The sequence below is a fragment of the Bos javanicus genome, chromosome 9, assembly GCF_032452875.1.
Source record: "Bos javanicus breed banteng chromosome 9, ARS-OSU_banteng_1.0, whole genome shotgun sequence".
Lineage (NCBI taxonomy): Eukaryota > Metazoa > Chordata > Mammalia > Artiodactyla > Bovidae > Bos > Bos javanicus.
In genome coordinates, this window is record NC_083876.1 from 96,348,873 (window position 1) to 96,366,591 (window position 17,719).

Below are 17,719 nucleotides of genomic sequence, written 5' to 3' on the forward strand. Positions count from 1 at the left end.
TCTCCCTGCAGTCCGAGGGAGTCTCAAGAGTCTCCTCCAACACCACAGTTCAAAAGCATCAATTCTTTGGCACTCAGCTTTCTTTATGGTCCAATTCTCACATCCACACATGACTACTGGAAAAACCAGAGCTTTGACTAGACAGGCCTTTGTTGGCAAAGTGATGTCTCTGCTTTTTAATATGCTATCTAGGTTGGTCATAGCTTTTCTTCCAATGAGCAAGCGTCTTAATTTCATGGCTGTAGTCACCATCTGCAGTGATTTTAGAGCCCAAGAAAATAAAGTCTGTCACTGTTTCCACTGTTTCCCCATCTATTTGCCATGAAGTGATGGGACTGGATGCCATGATCTTAGTTTTCTGAATGTTGAGTTTTAAGCCAACTTTCTCACTCTCCTCCTTCACTTTCATCAAGAGACTCTTTAGTTCTTCTTTGCTTTCTGCTGTAAGGGTGGTGTCATCTGCGTATCTGAGGTTATGGGTATTTCTCCTGGCCATCTTGATCCCAGTTTGTGCTTCATCCAGCCTGGCATTTCCCAAATTAGCAACCTCCCTCCTGGAGTTCATTCATTTGCTATAAGGCCCATAGAACTCAGGGAAGCACTTACACTTTCTCATTTGTTATAAAGGTTATAAACAGGCAACCAGAGGAAGAGATTCACAGGCAAGGCTAGCAGAGTCCCAGCACAGGCACTTCTGTCCCCCTGGAGCTGGGACGTGCCTTTCTTTTAGCACGTTATGTAGGCGCCGTTGATGAAATAATCAGTGATTTTTTTTTTTAAAGAATATGTATTTATTTATTTTTGGCTGTGCTGGGTCTTCGTGGCTGTGCTCGGGCTTTCTCCAGTTGCCGTGAGCAGGGGCTACTCTTCCTTCAGGACCACGGGCTTCAGGAGTTGCAGCACACAGACTCAGTATTGTGGCGTACGAGCTTGGTTGCTCCACGGCATATGGAATCTTCCCGGACCAGGGATCGAACCCATGTCCCCTGCATTGGCAGGTGGATTTCTATCCACTGTGCCACCAGGAAAGTCCAGTCCTCAGAGATTAATCCCATCTCCAGCCCCTCTCCCCTCCCTGGAGGTTGGGGAATGGGCGGTGTAATTGCTGTAGCGTAAGTTTACCATTTGGAACACTGATTCACAGAAATGTCATCTTTTTCGGTCTCTGTATTTTACCAGGAACCTTGGCATGATGGTGTGTTCCTCCCTGTGTGATTTGGGTGGGGTTCTCACCCCGTTCCTGGTCTTCAGGCTGATGGAGGTTTGGCAAGGCTCGCCGCTCATTTTGTTTGGTAAGACTTCATGACACGTTTATTACTTCTTATTCACAGCCCAGTGTGAATAGTCGGTAACTACTGGATGAGTGAATGGTACCCCCAGCGAGTGTACAGAAGGGAAGGATGGTGCCTGCCCTTTCATTGTCTCCTGGCTCCTCTGTCTTGCTTCACGGGAAAGATAAGATGCTGTTCTTATAACATGGGCCAGAGGTTTATGTCCTGTGGCTCTGGAGTCCAATAATTCCTTCTACAGAATAGAACAGGAGAGCGTTTTTGACGTAGCCTGTGTCCTGTGAATGTGACTCCCAACTTAGGTGAACTTAACATGTGAAGATGCTAGGCTGTCACTCTTCTGCTTCCAGATCTTAACAATCGACAACAGGCACACAGGCACAGTGGGAATCCAAGTTAGTACCTGGTTTGTTACTGATTATGTTAGATTAGAGGAGGAGGAGGGAACTCATCCACTTCTCCCCAGACCTGCCACTCAGCGGAGGGCAAAACCACTGCGCACGTGTGGAGAGCTGCCATGTCTGGGCCAGGTGAGCCCATCAGGGGAGGGTGGGGCGGGAGTGGATGCGTAGCGAGAGAGGCCCACACTGCCCACATCCGCATCAGCTGGGCTCCATGTCGTATGTGTGTAGTAGCTGTAATATACACTGTATAGGTTATATATGGGCGCCCCAGGCGGCGCAGTGGTGAAGAATCTGCCTGCCAGTGCAGGAGATGTGGGTTCAATCCCTGGATTAGGAAGATCCTTTGGAGGAGGAAATGGAAACCCACTCCAATATTCTTGCCTGGAAAATCCCATGGATAAAGGAGCCTGGAAGCCTGCAGTCCATGGGGCCACAAAGAGCCAGATATAACTGAGTGAGCATGCATGCATAGTTTATATTATACAATTATATAATATATCATATTACATTATATTATATATATAAATATAATAAGGGCTTCCTAGGTGGTGCTAGCGGTAAGGAACCTGCCTGCCAAGGCAGGAGACATAAGAGATGTGGGTTTGATCTCTGGGTTGGGAAGAACCCCTGGAGGAGGGTGTGGCAATCAATTCCAGTATGCTTACCTGGAGAATCCCATGGACAGAGGAGCCTGGTGGGCTACAGTTCATGGAGTCTCAAAGTGTCGGACAAGACTGAAGTGACTTATCCTGCATGCACGCGTGTATATAATATTTGCTACATATATACTTTATACATAGTTACGAGTCAAAATTAAGTTTCCTATCATTCCCAAGGTACCTGAATCGATAACCCCCCTAATATTTAAACATCAGTTGCTCTAGAACTGTATTCTTAGGTAGATGTACTTTGAGGCTTTCTGGGTAGCTCAGCTGGTACAGAATCTGCCTGCAACGCAGGAGACCTGGGTTGGATCCCTGGGTTGGAGGAGGGCATGGTAAGTAACTACTCCAGTATTCTTGCCTGGAGAACTCCATGGACAGAGAAGCCTGGTGGGCTACAGTCCAAGGGATCACAAAGAGTCAGACACGACTGAGCAACTAAGCACAGCACAGGTGTACAAGGAGGGAAGTGTTTCCTTTCTTACTCTGCCATTTCCCCCGTTATCGTATCACTTTTAATTTTCTAGACAACGCTGACTTTTTGAAGTGGCCCTGGCTCATGTATTGCCTACGCATCTCTTTAGTTAGCTGTCATCATCTGTAAAAGGTGTTGGCCATGCTCTAACGGCTCCATGTTGAATCTGTCTCGTTTGAAGCGGCCTTGGGGCTGGTTGCCGGGGGAATGACGCTGCTTCTTCCGGAGACCAAGGGGGTCACTTTGCCAGAGACCATCGAGGATGCCGAGAACCTGCAGAGGTGAGCGCCGGCCACTGAGGGACCCAGAGCCCCATGTTAGACTTGCCCTCCCGGTTATGAACACTCTCCATTTCCTGTCTCCTGGGAGAGCTTTACAGGTCTTGTGCGGCCTGTTATCACCCCCAGAGCTGCTACAGACAGAAACACAACGCAGTGACTATTGGCTAAAAAGGAAAGCAGGGAGAGCCGGAGTGTATGTTTTTGGTTGGCAGTCACCTGCTCTAAACCGCGAGATGCAAGGTTTTGTTTGTGATGCTGACCATGTGGAGCACCACGGCCCCTAGCTCACTCCAGAGTTGCTGGGAGCTATTTTTAAATCAATCTTCTGTCTTTTTTGTGACTGTTGGTTCAAATTCCTTAGTGACTTTCTTCACAAAGAAGAATGACTTAAAACCTTCACTCCTGTAACAGGGACAAGGGCTTCATTGGAGTCTCAGGTCCTACTCTTAGAGGCACCAAACAGGAAAGGGAGAAAAAGTGTCCGATGATGTAGTCATTACAGGCTTGGCTCTTGGATTCTATGTAAGGACCCACGTGTCCCTGGGAAGTAGAGCGAAGAGACTCTGGGGACTCGTTAAAGCTTAGCTTCAGTCCAGGGGCAGCCACCTACTCGGCCATGTGACCTTGGGAATATCATTGAACCCTCTAACCTTCATTTCCTTGCCTGAAAAATAGCCACAATAATACTTAGTTGAGAGGTGTGCTGTGAAAATTCAATGAGGTTAAGTAGGTGACAACGACTTATCCACAGCCCGGCACATAGTAGGTGTCCAACAAACCTTGGATTCTTGCCATTCTTCATGCATATTGTGTGATTTCCTCGGTGATTCTCAAATTTACTCTGCAGAGGAGTCACAAATGGAGCTTGCTAAAATGCAGATTCCTAGGCCTTTTAGGTTTTGGACTTCATAATTGAATGGGGGAACCTGATCTTTTCATGACGATCAATACCCGTCAGCGCGCCTCACTTTGAGAAATACTTCATCTCTCAGTACTGATAAGGGACACACGCTCTATGTGAACTGTAAGCACATTTTGTCGTCTGTGTAGCAGACACACACAGCTACACGTTTGTCCTTGATAACAATGTCTTCCTCTGGCCCCAAGGAGTAGACACATATAGCTAAGGCTAACTACCTGATTTTGAAAAGTTTCGTTATAATTTGTAAATAGACACTTGGTCATCTTTTATGATGCTGTGTTTGTCCCTTCACTCCATCATCAGAGCTATTCCTGCCCGGCCAGGGGAGGCCAGGGCTTCTGCTTGGAGCTCCATGCCGCCATGGACACCCTCTGTTCTCGATAATGCCCTTCACTATGTATAATCACCACTTATTTCATTATCTGTCTTCTCTGCTATACGAATTTCATAAATAGAGAGATCATTTCAACTGATACCTTCTTGGGACTTCCCAGGTGGTCCAGTGGCTAAGACACCACGCTCCCAGAACAGGGGGCCCGGGTTCAATCTATGGTCAGAGAACTAGATTCTGCAACCAAGATCCCTTGTAGCCAAATCAATGATTTATTTAAAAAATGACACGTTCTTCCCTACTTTCTAGGAAACAAGGTCAGGGATTGGGAGTGATGGGAGCTCTGGCTAATAGATGTCACACTGCGTCAACTTCACTGAGTTTCAGGTGCCCATCCTCGCAAAACCCTGTGAGGCAGCTGTTGTCATTAGCTACAGATAAAGGAAATTGTGCTAGATACCCCCGAGCCCCAGCTTCAAAATGGAATGCTGACTCTCAGGGGATGCTGTGAGACAGAGACACAACAGATGCTCTGTGGAAGGGCCAGCAAACTCTTTCTGTAAAGGACCAAGGAGTAAGTACTTCCGGCTTTGGGGACGTGCAGTCTTTGTCCCTAGGTTCTGTCCTTTCAGAACGAAAGCGGTCACAGTTCATAAATGAATGGGCGTGGCTGGGTTCCAGCACAACTTTATGTATGGAAGTTGACATTGAGATTTCATCCAATTTTCAAATGTCAAGAAATAATATTTAACATTTGACTTTCAAGAACTATTTAAAAATGTAAGAAACCATAGCAAAACAGGCAGAGGACCAGAAACTATCCACCCAAGGTCTCTGCTGAGCCTGTTCTTCTTCATCACCTGCTATGCACATTCTCACCTTCGGAGACTTATTCCCAGATGAAACTTTGCAACAGATTCTTAAAAAGCCATTATTGATATTAACTTAAAAACTAGAAAAGAGATATTTATTTCTTTGGCTGCATCGGGTCTTAGCTGTGGCAGGCAGGATCTAGTTCCCTGACCAGGGATCGAACCTGGGGCCGCCTGCTTTGGGAGTGTGGAATCTTAGCCACCAGACCACCAAGGAAGTCCCTATTGTAACTAAAATTTTTCTTTTTGGTCACTACAGGAAAGCAAAACCCAAAGAAAACAAGATTTACCTTCAGGTTCAAACATCAGAACTCAACACACAGGCAGCCGAGAGAGATGCTTTGCAGGGGACCGCGCAGCAGAAGTGAAGACCGAGTTCTCACCCTTTCAGAAGCCCTGAACACTTCCTCCCACCTGCCTGCCCTCAAATCAATATCAGTTCTAGAGAATGCTAACTGTGCTTTGCTCTATTTTGTTTTCTTGAAGTCTCGCAAAGCTCTGGCTATCTTTTATCTACTTATCTTCTTTAGTGAGAGCTATTGGTGGTTAGCAAGTACTTACTTATCCAAAGTATTTTGAAAGCCCAGTAGCATTTAAATACTGTTAGACAAGAGGCCTCTGTCATTGGCTTCCTAGAATAAGTATTGTTTCATTCACTCTCTGAAAGAAAACGTCTTTGTAGGCATCATGTTGGCAAAAGTATTTTAGCATGTAGGCTCCTTGGAGGACTACTGGTTTATGAATATGGTGACTCTTCCAGCCAACTCTACCCTAAGCATGCTTATACACTCGTGATGGCACAAAACAGGCTCCTTATTCCAAGACCAGAAGGTCTATAAGAATTTTGGGGGAAAGAGTTTCGGCGACCCGCATTTTAGGAATGCCTCATTCTATTTCACTCTTGCTTTTAGTTCTTTTTGGTGATTCTAGAAGGTGACCTCATACGCCAACAATGGAATATCACAGTGAACATACAAAAAAGGAGTTCAGCTTACTTTTTATAATTTTTTAAAGAAATGTTTTGACTTCACTGCATGGCATGTGGGATCTTAATTCCCTGATCACGGATTGAACCCATGTCCCCTGCATTGGAAGCGTGGAGTTAACCCACTGGACCACTGAGGAAGTCCCAAGTTCAATTTACTCTGAGTTAGTAGTAACTGGCGGAGAAGGCAATGGCACCTCACTCCAGTACTCTTGCCTGAAAATCCATGGATGGAGGAGCCTGGTAGGCTGTAGTCCACGGGATTGCTAAGAGTCAGCATGACTGAGCGACTTCACTTTCACTTTTTACTTTCATGCATTGGAGAAGGAAATGGTAAGCCACTCCAGTATTCTTGCCTGGAGAATCCCAGGGATGGGGAAGCCTGGTGGGCTGCCGTCTATGGGGTCGCACAGAGTCGGACACGACTGAAGTGACTTAGCAGCAGCAATAGTAACTGGTTCAAGTTCTAGTTCAAGAAGTGATTTCAGTTCTTAGAGAAAACAGAAACTTTGTTTATTTTAAAAGTTCTTTATTCGTGAGACAAACCACAAATGAGGACCCTTCAGAACACACTGTGGGAGAAAAGATTCGAATGCAAATTGGAGGCGTGATTGAAGACATGTGGTATTGCCTTATAAACACTCCTGGCCAGATTGGCTGAGCCAAGGGACGGCCTCGTGGACTCATGATGTTGGGATTTCGTTCTGGGCAGCACTGATCTTCCTTTGAGAGTGAACATGAGCTAATTGGAAACCTGAAACTCTGCCATTGGTAAAACAACAAAAACAAAAAAATCAACTAGATTCGAATTTTTAAAATTATAAATAAATAAATAACTAAAACAAAACCACATCTGGGGCGCATGGAGGGGACCTAGTGCTCCACTTCAGCTTCTCCCAAGCAAAGCCCCAATTCTGAGTCTTCTCTTTCTGACTGTCACAGTTATACTCTTTACTGGTAGCAAATACGTTCATTGCAGGCTTTGAATCAGTTTTTCAAATGTGTATTAAAAAATACCCTCTCTAATTTTCCTTAGAATCTTGGGCAAAGCTCCTGAAGAAGGCTTTAGACGGAGAGGTTGCTGTTTTTTCAGTCTCTAAGTTGCGTCTGACTCCCGGCAACCTCATGGACTGCAGCATACCAGGCTTCCCTGGCCTTCACTATCTCCTGGAACTTGCTCAAACTCATGTCCATCAAGTCGATGATGCCATCCAACCCTCTCATCCTCTGTCACCCCCTTCTCCTCCCGCCTTCAATCTTTCCCAGCATCAGGGTCTTTTCCAATGAGTCAGCTCTTTGCATCAGGTGGCCAAAGTATTGGAGCTGGGTTATTGTTAAAAACAACAGTCAAACCTCTGATTTTCTTTCTGCTTAGAAGACATGTCTGGACAAAGTAGACACGTGGTTCTGGGAGAGAAGCAGGTCACCCTTGAACATCACAAGGGTTTGGATCAGAGTGAAGCCTGTCTGAACCGTGAAGTAGTGCTTCTCTGGCATCCTGGGAGCAGCTTCTCCAGGGCACAGGAGGAAAGCCGTGTGTCAGGAGGGGACATTGGGCCCCTGACTCCTCGCTGTAGCTACAACAGAGCCAGAGTCATTCCTTCAGGGGTCGGTGGGTGGGGGTGGGCCACAGAAGGCAGGCGAACACTTAGAGTGCCTGGGAGGTGTGACTCAGGCCTCAGGAAGCAGGCAGCTCCTGGAAAGGGCGTGGCAGCCAAGCATCCCCAGGCCTCCCCGGAAGAAGTCTTGTTCCTTCAGCATGCTTCTACTGAGCACCTGCTGTATGCATGCCTCTGTCATCTTGGCCCCTTAGAGAACCGGAAGGAAGCTATAGATGTGCTGGGACCAATGCCCACATGAGGACTCACAGTAGAAATGAAGCCTTTGTGAGGTCATTTCAGTCATCCTGTTGGACGTGGAGGAGCAGCACAGCCAACCTCAAAGGAAGTGGAGGGATGGGAGGGTCTCGACATCAGCTCCCCAGCATGCCCCAGTTTCCTGCAGTGTCTAGAGCCCCACGTTTAGAGATTCTCCCTGCAGGTCTTGAAAGCTAACCACTGATGAGACAGAGGAAGCAATGGGGGCGGGGCTGCCTGCCTGGTCGGACCCAATGGGGACAGGTGGGCGGGGCCAGTGTCTACAGAGGGCGGGTGATTGCAGGACAGGAAGCGTGCTCCCTGGGACACAGCGTGGCCCTAAAGTGGCAACGTTATGTCACAGAAGGGGACCCAACCCTGGAATGAGCCGAATTTGACTCCCATGCCTCCTCCACCATCTGCTGATGTTATGGCCTCGTCCCAGCTCCAGTCCACCTGGTCCCCACATCTGCATGGCCCAGGGGACCTTCCGAGCTCCAGCTGGAGAAACCACTGAGCCATCCGACACTGCAGTCCCTGCACTGGTTGCTAAGGGCAACGTGTCCTATTTCCACCCCACTATGTCTGCTCTCTGCGGGTGAAGGTCCAAAATCTGATATTTCGAGACATTGGTAGACTTCCCTGGGGGTGCGTTAGTCTAATGCAGTGGTTTAAATTTGCCTGTAACTGAAATCTCCCAAACATCTGAAGCTTAAACAAGATAAGAGTTCTTGCTCACATTGAAGAAATTCGAGGCTGTGTGTCCGGCACTAGTTGATGGCTTGGGGACTGGTTCCGGTGCCACCATCTCCTTGCTCTGCTGGACAGGGCTCCCCAGGACCCAGGTGGCTGCTGGGGCACACCCACTGTACCCACACCCACTGCTGGGGATGGAGCCAGGCCCCACTGCAGGGGACAGGGCACAGCGGGGAGGACACTTCCTGGAAGAATGAGGACTTCAGATAAAAACTAAGTCTGAGAAACACAAGATTGCATTTCTCACACATTGGAATTTCGTGGCCTGAGAATTTGTGAAGTGATGCCATAGACATCGGTCTGCAAGTTAACTTTCTTCCATTACAGCCACGTGGGTCTGATTCTTTGTCATGACTGTACAGTGATGCATTGAGCAAGAGAATTTATTCAACCACTACAGTTCCTAGAATTTGGTTGCCTTCACTGGAAATCAGATGACAGTGTTTTTGTTGTTGTTGTTGACTCTCCTTCCCCATCCTGCTTTGCCACATTCTCTCTGCATGGCCTGACTATCCTTGGAGTGGCCAGGCTTTCCCTCCTGGACAGTCCACAATCTAGTCCTACCCTATCAAGCATTTTGTTAGCTAAACACATTTTTCTTGCTGATCCAAATTCTGTTTGTCTCATCTTACCAATTCACTTTGTTCTCTCTCTCTTTCTCACACATTTCACATGGCATATTATGTTACATATGAAAATCACCCCAAACATACAAGACTGCATGTAAAATTTCTTAGCAGGTACATTTTCCAAAATTCTCCAAGCGAGGATTCAACAGTATGTGAACTGAGAACTTCCAGATGTTCAAGCTGGATTTAGAAATGGCAAAGAAACCAGAGATCAAATTGCCAACATTTGCTGGATCATAGAAAAAGCAAGAGAACTCCAGAAAAACATCTACTTCTGCTTTACTGACTACACCAAAGCCTTTGACTGTGCAGATCATAACAAACTGGAAAATTCTTAAAGAGATGGGAATACCAAACCATCTTACCTGCCTCCTGAAAAATCTGTATGCAGGTCAAGAAGTAACAATTAGAACCGGCCATGGAACAACAGACTGGTTCCAATCTGGGAAAGGAGTACATCAAGACTGTATATTGTCACCTTGGTTATTTAATTTATATGCAGAATACATCATGCAACATGCTGGACTGGATGAAGCACAAGCTGGAATCAAGATTTCAGGGAGAAATATCAGTAGCCTCAGATATGCAGAATATACCACCCTTATGGGAGAAAGCAAAGAAAAGAGCCTCTTGATGAAGGTGAAATAGGAGAGTGAAAAAGCAGGCTTAAAACTCAACATTCAGAAAACTAAGATTGTGGCATTTGGTCCCATCACTTCATGGCAGATAGATGGGGAAACAATGGAAACAGTGACAGACTTTATTTTCTTGGGCTCTAAAATCACTGCAGATGGTGACTGCAGTCATGAAATTAAAAGATGCTTGCTCCTTGGAAGAAAAGCTGTGACAAATCTAGACAGCATATTAAAAAGCTGAGACATTACTTTGCCAACAAAGGTCCATCTAGTCAAAGCTGTGGTTCTTCCAGTAGTTATGAATGAGTGTGAGAGTTGGACTATAAAGAAAGCTCTCTGAATTGATGGTTTTCAACTGTGGGTTTGGAGAAGACTCTTGAGAGCCCCTTGGACTGCAAGGAGATCCAACTAGTCAATCCTAAAGGAAATCAGTCCTGAATATTCATTGGAAGGACTGATGATGAAGCTGAAATTCCAATACTTGGCCACCTGATGTGAAGAACTAAGTCACTGGCAAAGACCCTGATGCTGGGAAAGATTGAAGGCAGGAGGAGAAGGGGATGACAGAGGATGAGATGATTGGATGGCATCACCAACTTAATGGAAATGAGTTTAAGTAAGCTCCAGGTGTGGGTGATGGACAGGGAGGCCTGGTGTGCTGCAGTCCATGGGGTTGCAAAGAGTCGGACACGACTGACCAACTGAACCAAACTGACATTTTCCAAACATCTCAGTTAAAATTTTTGCTCTGTCTTAGCTAAATAACTCCCCTCCCACTAGGTACTTCATTGTTCTTGTTTAATCCTTAAGTCTTGTCTGACTCTTTTGTGACCCCAAGGACTGTAGCCCACCAGGCTTCTCTGTCCATGAGATTCTCCAGGCAAGAATACTGAAGTGGGTTGCCATTTCCTCCTCCAGGGGATCTTCCTAACCCAAGGATTGAACCTGTGACTCCTGCATTGGCGGGCAGATTCTTTTCCGCTGAGCCACCAGGGAAGCCCACTAGGAACTATACTTCCCTCCCAAATGCAAACAAGTGTGTTCTGACCTTCTGCCCTTCGAGGGATGTGGAAGGAGGCTGCTGTCCCCTTGGGAAGTGACCTTGTAGATCCCAGGAACCACGTGGCCTTTTCTTTAGCAGATATACCTCCCTAGGTCCTTTTGGGAATGAAAGGTGAGTTGGGAAGGTGATAAGAAAACAAAGAGATGGCTAACCTGTAACTTGTAAAACTGGAAGCTCAAAGCTGCCTTCTAGGGTAAAAATGGAGGGACAAAGGGCGTCTTTAGAAGAAGGGAAGAAAGTTAGAACAAAGATGTGGAGTATAGGGCACATCTGAGCACGTGAGCCCCGCAGAAGTCAGGCAGTTCCCATGTCCCACCCACCACCTCCTTAACTTGCCAAGAGAGAAGCACGGACACAAAAGACGGCTGTGTGTCCTTCAGCTCATTCTCAGTTATGACAATGACAGGGTGAGGTCTGTCGTATGCCTCCTCTCATCCCACCCGCAACACGCTCCACCGTTTTCCCCCCAGCAGCCTGAGAACAGAAAGGATGCAGTTGCCAAGTGGCCCTGGAGGTACACAGCACCTGCTTTTCACCACCCTGACTGCTGATGTCCGGTGGAGTCTCTCCTGGCTCCAGGGGGATATCATGGGGTATTTCAAGAGCTAACGAACAGCTGAGATGAGAACTTGGTGATGCATGGGCCTTTCTTTAAGTCTGATTCTAGTTTTGTTTGCACGTAATCCTGGAAGGAGGGTCTGGACTTTTAGAGGATCACACCTGGTCATTCAGTTAGCCTCGTTCAAAGAAACCCCAGTGTCCATCTGTTAAGGAAACCACTAACTGAAGCTGCCCACCCTGGCCAGGCACCATAGTAAACCCCTTACATGAGTTATCTTAAACAGGAGGTCCTGGTGAGGAAAGTGGAACCAACAAGCGACCACCGACGGGAAGAATTCGGGAAGGGTTCAAAGGAGACACCAGTCCAAAAGTCCTACCAATCCATCTTGGTGCCACCAGGAAGGACCCTGAGTCAGAACAATTGGCCAGAGACAACCCGGAAACTAATCCTGTCACCATAAAACCCAAGGCTGTGAGCCACATAGTGGAGCGGTCCTCCTGGGTTCCCTTGCCCTCCTGCTCTCTACTCAGGTGCCCCTTTCCAATAAAGTCTTTGTTTTATTGGCCTGTGTGTCTCCTCAGACAATCCATTTCTGAACGTTAGACAAGAGCTCACTCTCAAGCCCTGGAAGGAGTCCTCCTTCCGGTAGCACGTCTATGCTTTGGGGACCCTCTCATTGTACTAAAATGTTCCTCCCCTTCCTGGGAGGATTTCAGGCCCTTCAGCCTCCATCTCTATGACTTCTCCTCCAAGTGCTGACGTCCCCTCTGATTCCAGACACCAGTGCCCATGATCCACCCTTTGCAACTTACTGTCCAGCCCAAACTCCTGACCTCTCTCTATCTGTTCGGAGAAAGTTTGGTTTTTATCTGCTTTGTTATCATAGTCCCAGACATTAATATTAGTGATAAAATCTAGAATTGCTCATCATTAAAAACCAAAGCAATATTGTAAAGCAATTACCCTTCAATTAAAAATAAATTAAAAAAGAAAAAAACACCCCAAAGAATCACAAGGAAAAATCAGAGTAATTCATTGCACCAAAAATGAAATCTCTAAAAAAAAAAAACCCATATAACATTTGAAAGGCAAAAAAAAGTAAGTGTTCTTTAAACATTTGCTAATTGATCTGTGAACGGCAAGCTTTTGTGGCCTAATCTTGGTCTCAGTCCAAATTTGAACTTTTGAGTAGTTGTCTTCAAAAGATTTGTAATTTCACTCAGAGCTGAGGCTCCCTCTGAGGCCTCTCTGCTGCTGTCAAAACCCGTCGGCCCATCTCATGTGCACTCGAGGAACCCAGATTTTGGTCTCCTATACAGTTTGTCTAAAAGAAATTAAGATCCCGGGAAGAGCTGCTTGGCTACACCTAGAGACAAGGAAAATCCAGACTTCAGAAGTGGGAGGAAACGTTTTTGCCAAACAACAAAGACTGTCAGAGATGGTTAAGGTCGTGTTCAAAAGACAAAGATGCCTACAGTATGGAGGGCTCCTCACGGCCCAGCAGGGACAGTTTCAACATCATCAAATTGTAGTAATTATAGTCTGTTGAAACCAGCTGAGACTATAAAAAGAGTCACAAGTCCACGATAATAATTAAAAGGAACACACAGGAATTGTGCCAATTCCTAATAAAGTTTATAAGGCATTCTGTTAATTGTTCAACACAAATAATATGAATTTGCTACTCAAAGTTAGATTAACACCAAGGTTAACAACCATAAATAAGAAACAGATATAGAAGGAAAGAAAGCATGCTTAAAATATACAATGTCTATGATTTGATTGTTTTATTTCATTTTTATTACATTGATTTGCGGATATTGAAGAATCCTTGCATCCCTGGGATAAAACCCACTTGGTCATGGTGTATGATCTTTTTAATGTGTTGTTGGATTCTGATTGCTAGAATTTTGTTAAGGATTTTTGCATCTATGTTCATCAGTGATATTCATTTTTAATATTAATTCTTCTGAACCATGATCATAGTGAAAGTTTGTGGCTGAGAGCCGTGAATGACAGCAGGATTCGTAGCCCCCAGAGGAGAGGAACTCCATCTGGAGCCAGAGATGAGGCTTGATCACTCGGAGCTTTTGGGTAGCAGAGTTTTATTAAAGTATAAAAAGAGATAGATAAAGCTTCTGACATAGACATCAGAAGGGGACAGAAAGAGTGCCCCCTTTCATATCAGTTAGCAAGCTGCTAATCAGATAAAAGAAACACCTCAAGACTGAAAGGGTCACACCAGGCCCCTCTCCCACAATGTGCATTTTGAGATAGAATGGCACAAGGGGAGTCATCTCCAGCCATAAAACAATCACGTGACTCTTGAAGAAAGGCAGCTGCAGCTGCTGCTGCTGCTAAGTCGCTTCAGTCGTGTCTGACTCTGTGCGATCCCATAGACGGCAGCCTACCAGGCTCCCCCGTCCCTGGGATTCTCCAGGCAAGAACACTGGAGTGGGTTGCCATTTCATTCTCCAATGCATGAAAGTGAAAGGTGAAAGTGAAGTCGCTCAGTCGTGTCTGACTCTTAGCGACCCCATGGACTGCAGCCTACCAGGCTCCTCCGTCCATGGGATTTTCCAGGCAAGAGTACTGGAGTGGGGTGCCATTGCCTTCTCTGGAAGGTAGGCAGATTTCCAAGCAAATACAGTTTCATTAACATAGTTTGAGAAAACATTTCCAAGAGTAAAATGTACTGGTTTGCTGAGACATGATCAGCACAAGGTTTGGGAAATAGATTAGTTTTACACAGAACAGATTTGAAGAAGGGCAGATTCCAAAGCAAATCAGTTCAGTTCAGTTCAGTCGCTCAGTTGTGTCTGACTTTTGCGACCCCATGGACTGTAGCACACCGGGCCTCCCTGTCCATTACGCACACCTGGAGCTTACTCAAACTCATGTCCATCAAGTCAGTGATGCCATCCAACCAACTCATCTTCTGTTGTCCCTTCTCCTCCTGCCTTCAATCTTTCCCAGGATCTTTTCCAGTGAGTCAGTTTTTCACATCAAATGGCCAGAGTATTGGAGCTTCAGCTTCATCATCAGTCCTTCCAATGAAAATTCAGGACTGATTTCCTTTAGATTGACTGATTGGATCTCCTTGCAGTCCAAGGGGCTCTCAAGAATCTTCTCCAACATCATAGTTCAAAAACATCAATTCTTCAGAGCTCAGCTTTCTTTATGATCCAACACTCTCACCTATATATGACTACTGGATAAACCATAGCTTTGACTAGGCAGACATTTGTAGGCAAAGTAATGTCTCAGCTTTTTAATATGCTGTCTAGGTTGGTCATAGTTTTTCTTCCAAGGAGCAAACATCTTTTAATTTCATGGCTGCAGTCACCATCTGCAGTGATTTTAGAGCCCAAGAAAATTAAGTCTGTTACTGTTTCCATTGTTTCCCCATCTATTTGCCATGAAGTGATGAGACTGGATGCCATGGTTTTAGTTTTTGAATGTTGATTTTTAAGCCAACTTTTTCAATCTCCTCTTTCACTTTCACCAAAAGGCTCTTTAGTTCTTTGCTTTCTGCCATAAGGATGGTGTCATTTTTCAGTTCAGTTCAGTTGCTCAGTCATGTCCAGCTCTTTTTGCAACCCCATGGACTGCAGCACACCAGGCCTCCCTGTCCATCACCAACTCCCAGAGTTTACCCAAACTCATGTCCATTGAGTTAGTGGTGCCATCCAGCCATCTCATCCTCTGTCGTCCCCTTCTCCTCGTACCCTCAATCTTTCCCAGCATCAGGGTCTTTTCAAATGAGTCAACTCTTCACATCAGGTGACCAAAGTATTGGAGTTTCAGCTTCAACATCAGTCCTTCCAATGAACACCCAGGACTGATCTCCTTTAGGATGGACTGGTTGGATCTCCTTACAGTCCAAGGGATTCTCAAGAGTCTTCTCCAACACCATAGTTCAAAAGCATCAATTCTTTGGCGTTCAGCTTTCTTCACAGTCCAACTCTCACATCCATACATGACTACTGGAAAAACCATAGCCTTGACTAGATGGACCTTTGTTGGCAAAGTAATGTCTCTGCTTTTTAACATGCTGTCTAGGTTGGTCATAACTTTCCTTAAGCATCTTTTAATTTCATGGCTGCAGTCACCATCTGCAGTGATTTTGGAGCCCCCAAAAATAAAATCTGACACTCTTTCCACTGTTTCCCCATCTATTTCCCATAAAGTGATGGGACCAGATGCCATGATCATTTTCTGAATGTTGAGTTTTAAGCCAACTTTTTCACTCTCCTCTTTCACTTTCATCAAGAGGCTCTTGAGTTCTTAACTTTCTGCCATAAATGTGGTGTCATCTGCATATCTGAGGTTATTGATATTTCTCCCACAAGATTCCAGATTGTGCTTCTTCCAGCCCAACATGTCTCATGATGTACTCTGCATATAAGTTAAATAAGTAGGGTCACAATATACAGCCTTGATGTACTCCTTTTCCTATTTGGAACCAGTCTGTTGTTCCATGTTTAGTTCTAACTGTTGCTTCCTGACCCGCATACAGGTTTCTCAAGAGGCAGATCAGGTGGTCTGGTATTCCCACCTCTTTCAGAATTTTCCACAGTTTATTGTGATCCACACAGTCAAAGGCTTTGGCATAGTCAGTAAAGCAGAAATAGATGTTTTTTGGAACTCTCTTGCTTTTTCCATGATCCAGTGGATGTTGGCAATTTGATCTCTGGTTCCTCTGCCTTTTCTGAAACCAGCTTGAACATCAGGAAGTTCATGGTTCATGTATTGCTGAAGCCTGGCTTGGAGAATTTTGAACATTACTTTACTAGCGTGTGAGATGAGTGCAATTGTGTGGTAGTTTGAGCATTCTTTGGCATTGCCTTTCTTTGGGGTTGGAATGAAAACTGACCTTTTCCAGTCCTGTGGCCACTGCTGAGTTTTCAAAATTTTTTGGCATATTGAGTGCAGCACTTTCACAGCATCATCTTTCAGGATTTGAAATAGCTCAACTGGAATTCCATCACCTCCATTAGCTTTGTTTGTAGTGATGATTCCTAAGACCCACTTGACTTTGCACTCCAGGATGTCTGGCTCTAGGTGAGTGATCACATCATCATGGGTATCTGGGTCATTAAGATCTTTTTTGTACAGTTCTTCTAGGTATCCTTGCCACCTCTTCTTAATATCTTCTGCTTCTGTTAGGTCCATAATGTTTCTGTCCTTTATTGTGCTCATCTTTGCATGAAATGTTCCCTTGGTATCTCTCATTTTCTTGAAGAGATCTCTAGTCTTTCCCAGTCTATTGTTTTCCTCTATTTCTTTGCACTGATCACTTCCAAAGCAAATGCATAGTTTCATTAACATGGCTTAAGAAAAACATTTCCATAAGAAAACTGCACTGGTTAGCTCAAGGTTTGAGAAAACTTAAGTTCAGGTGGCACCAGGTGTCATCATGCCAATGCAGGAATAAGAGAAAAGAAGAAAGAAATGCCTGCCACTTGCAGTTCATTTCCTTGTGCCACTTGGGGACCCCTAGCCTTCCTGACTGTTAACCCTCTCAATAGTGTGTCTTTCTCTTATTATTTTTTAAAATGCATTTTATTTTATTTATTTCTGGCTCTGCTGGGTCTTCGTTGCTGCTCTTGGGCTTTCTCTGGTCACAGTGCATGGGCTTCTATTTCGGTGGTTTCTCATGTTGCAGAGCTTGGGCTCTAGGTGTGAGGGCTTCAGTAGCTGTGACACTCAGGCTTAGTTGCTACTCAGCATGTGAAATCTTCCCAGATCAGGGATCAAACTCACGTCCCCTCTTAAGGTGAACTCTTAACCACTGGATCACCAGAAAAGTCCAGTTTGGTCGTTTTAAATTGAAACCTGTTGGTCATCCAGAAGTAAACTCATCTGAAAGTGAAAGTATTAGTCGCTCAGTTGTGTCTGACACTTTATGATCCCATGGACTGTGGCCAGCCAGGCTCCTCCATCCATGGATACCAGGCAAGAGTACTGGAGTGGGTACCCATTCTCTTTTCTAGG

The 17,719-nt window shown here is 45.4% G+C and overlaps 1 protein-coding gene across 4 annotated transcripts in view; it reads left to right on the top strand.

Moving 5' to 3' along the window:
- SLC22A1 (solute carrier family 22 member 1) overlaps window positions 1–12,288 on the top strand; it is a 43,533-nt gene extending 31,245 nt beyond the window's left edge. For 2 of the 4 annotated variants that reach the window (XM_061428475.1, XM_061428474.1), the window contains exons 9-11: window positions 1,180–1,292; window positions 3,012–3,111; window positions 5,496–12,288. In XM_061428475.1, coding sequence (XP_061284459.1) covers window positions 1,180–1,292; window positions 3,012–3,111; window positions 5,496–5,604 — 322 coding nt within the window. In that variant the 3' untranslated portion in view covers window positions 5,605–12,288. The remainder of the gene's footprint in view (window positions 1–1,179; window positions 1,293–3,011; window positions 3,112–5,495) is intronic. The other 2 variants (XR_009738625.1, XM_061428478.1) reach the window with 2 other exon arrangements.
- The last annotated feature ends 5,431 nt before the right edge of the window (window positions 12,289–17,719 follow it).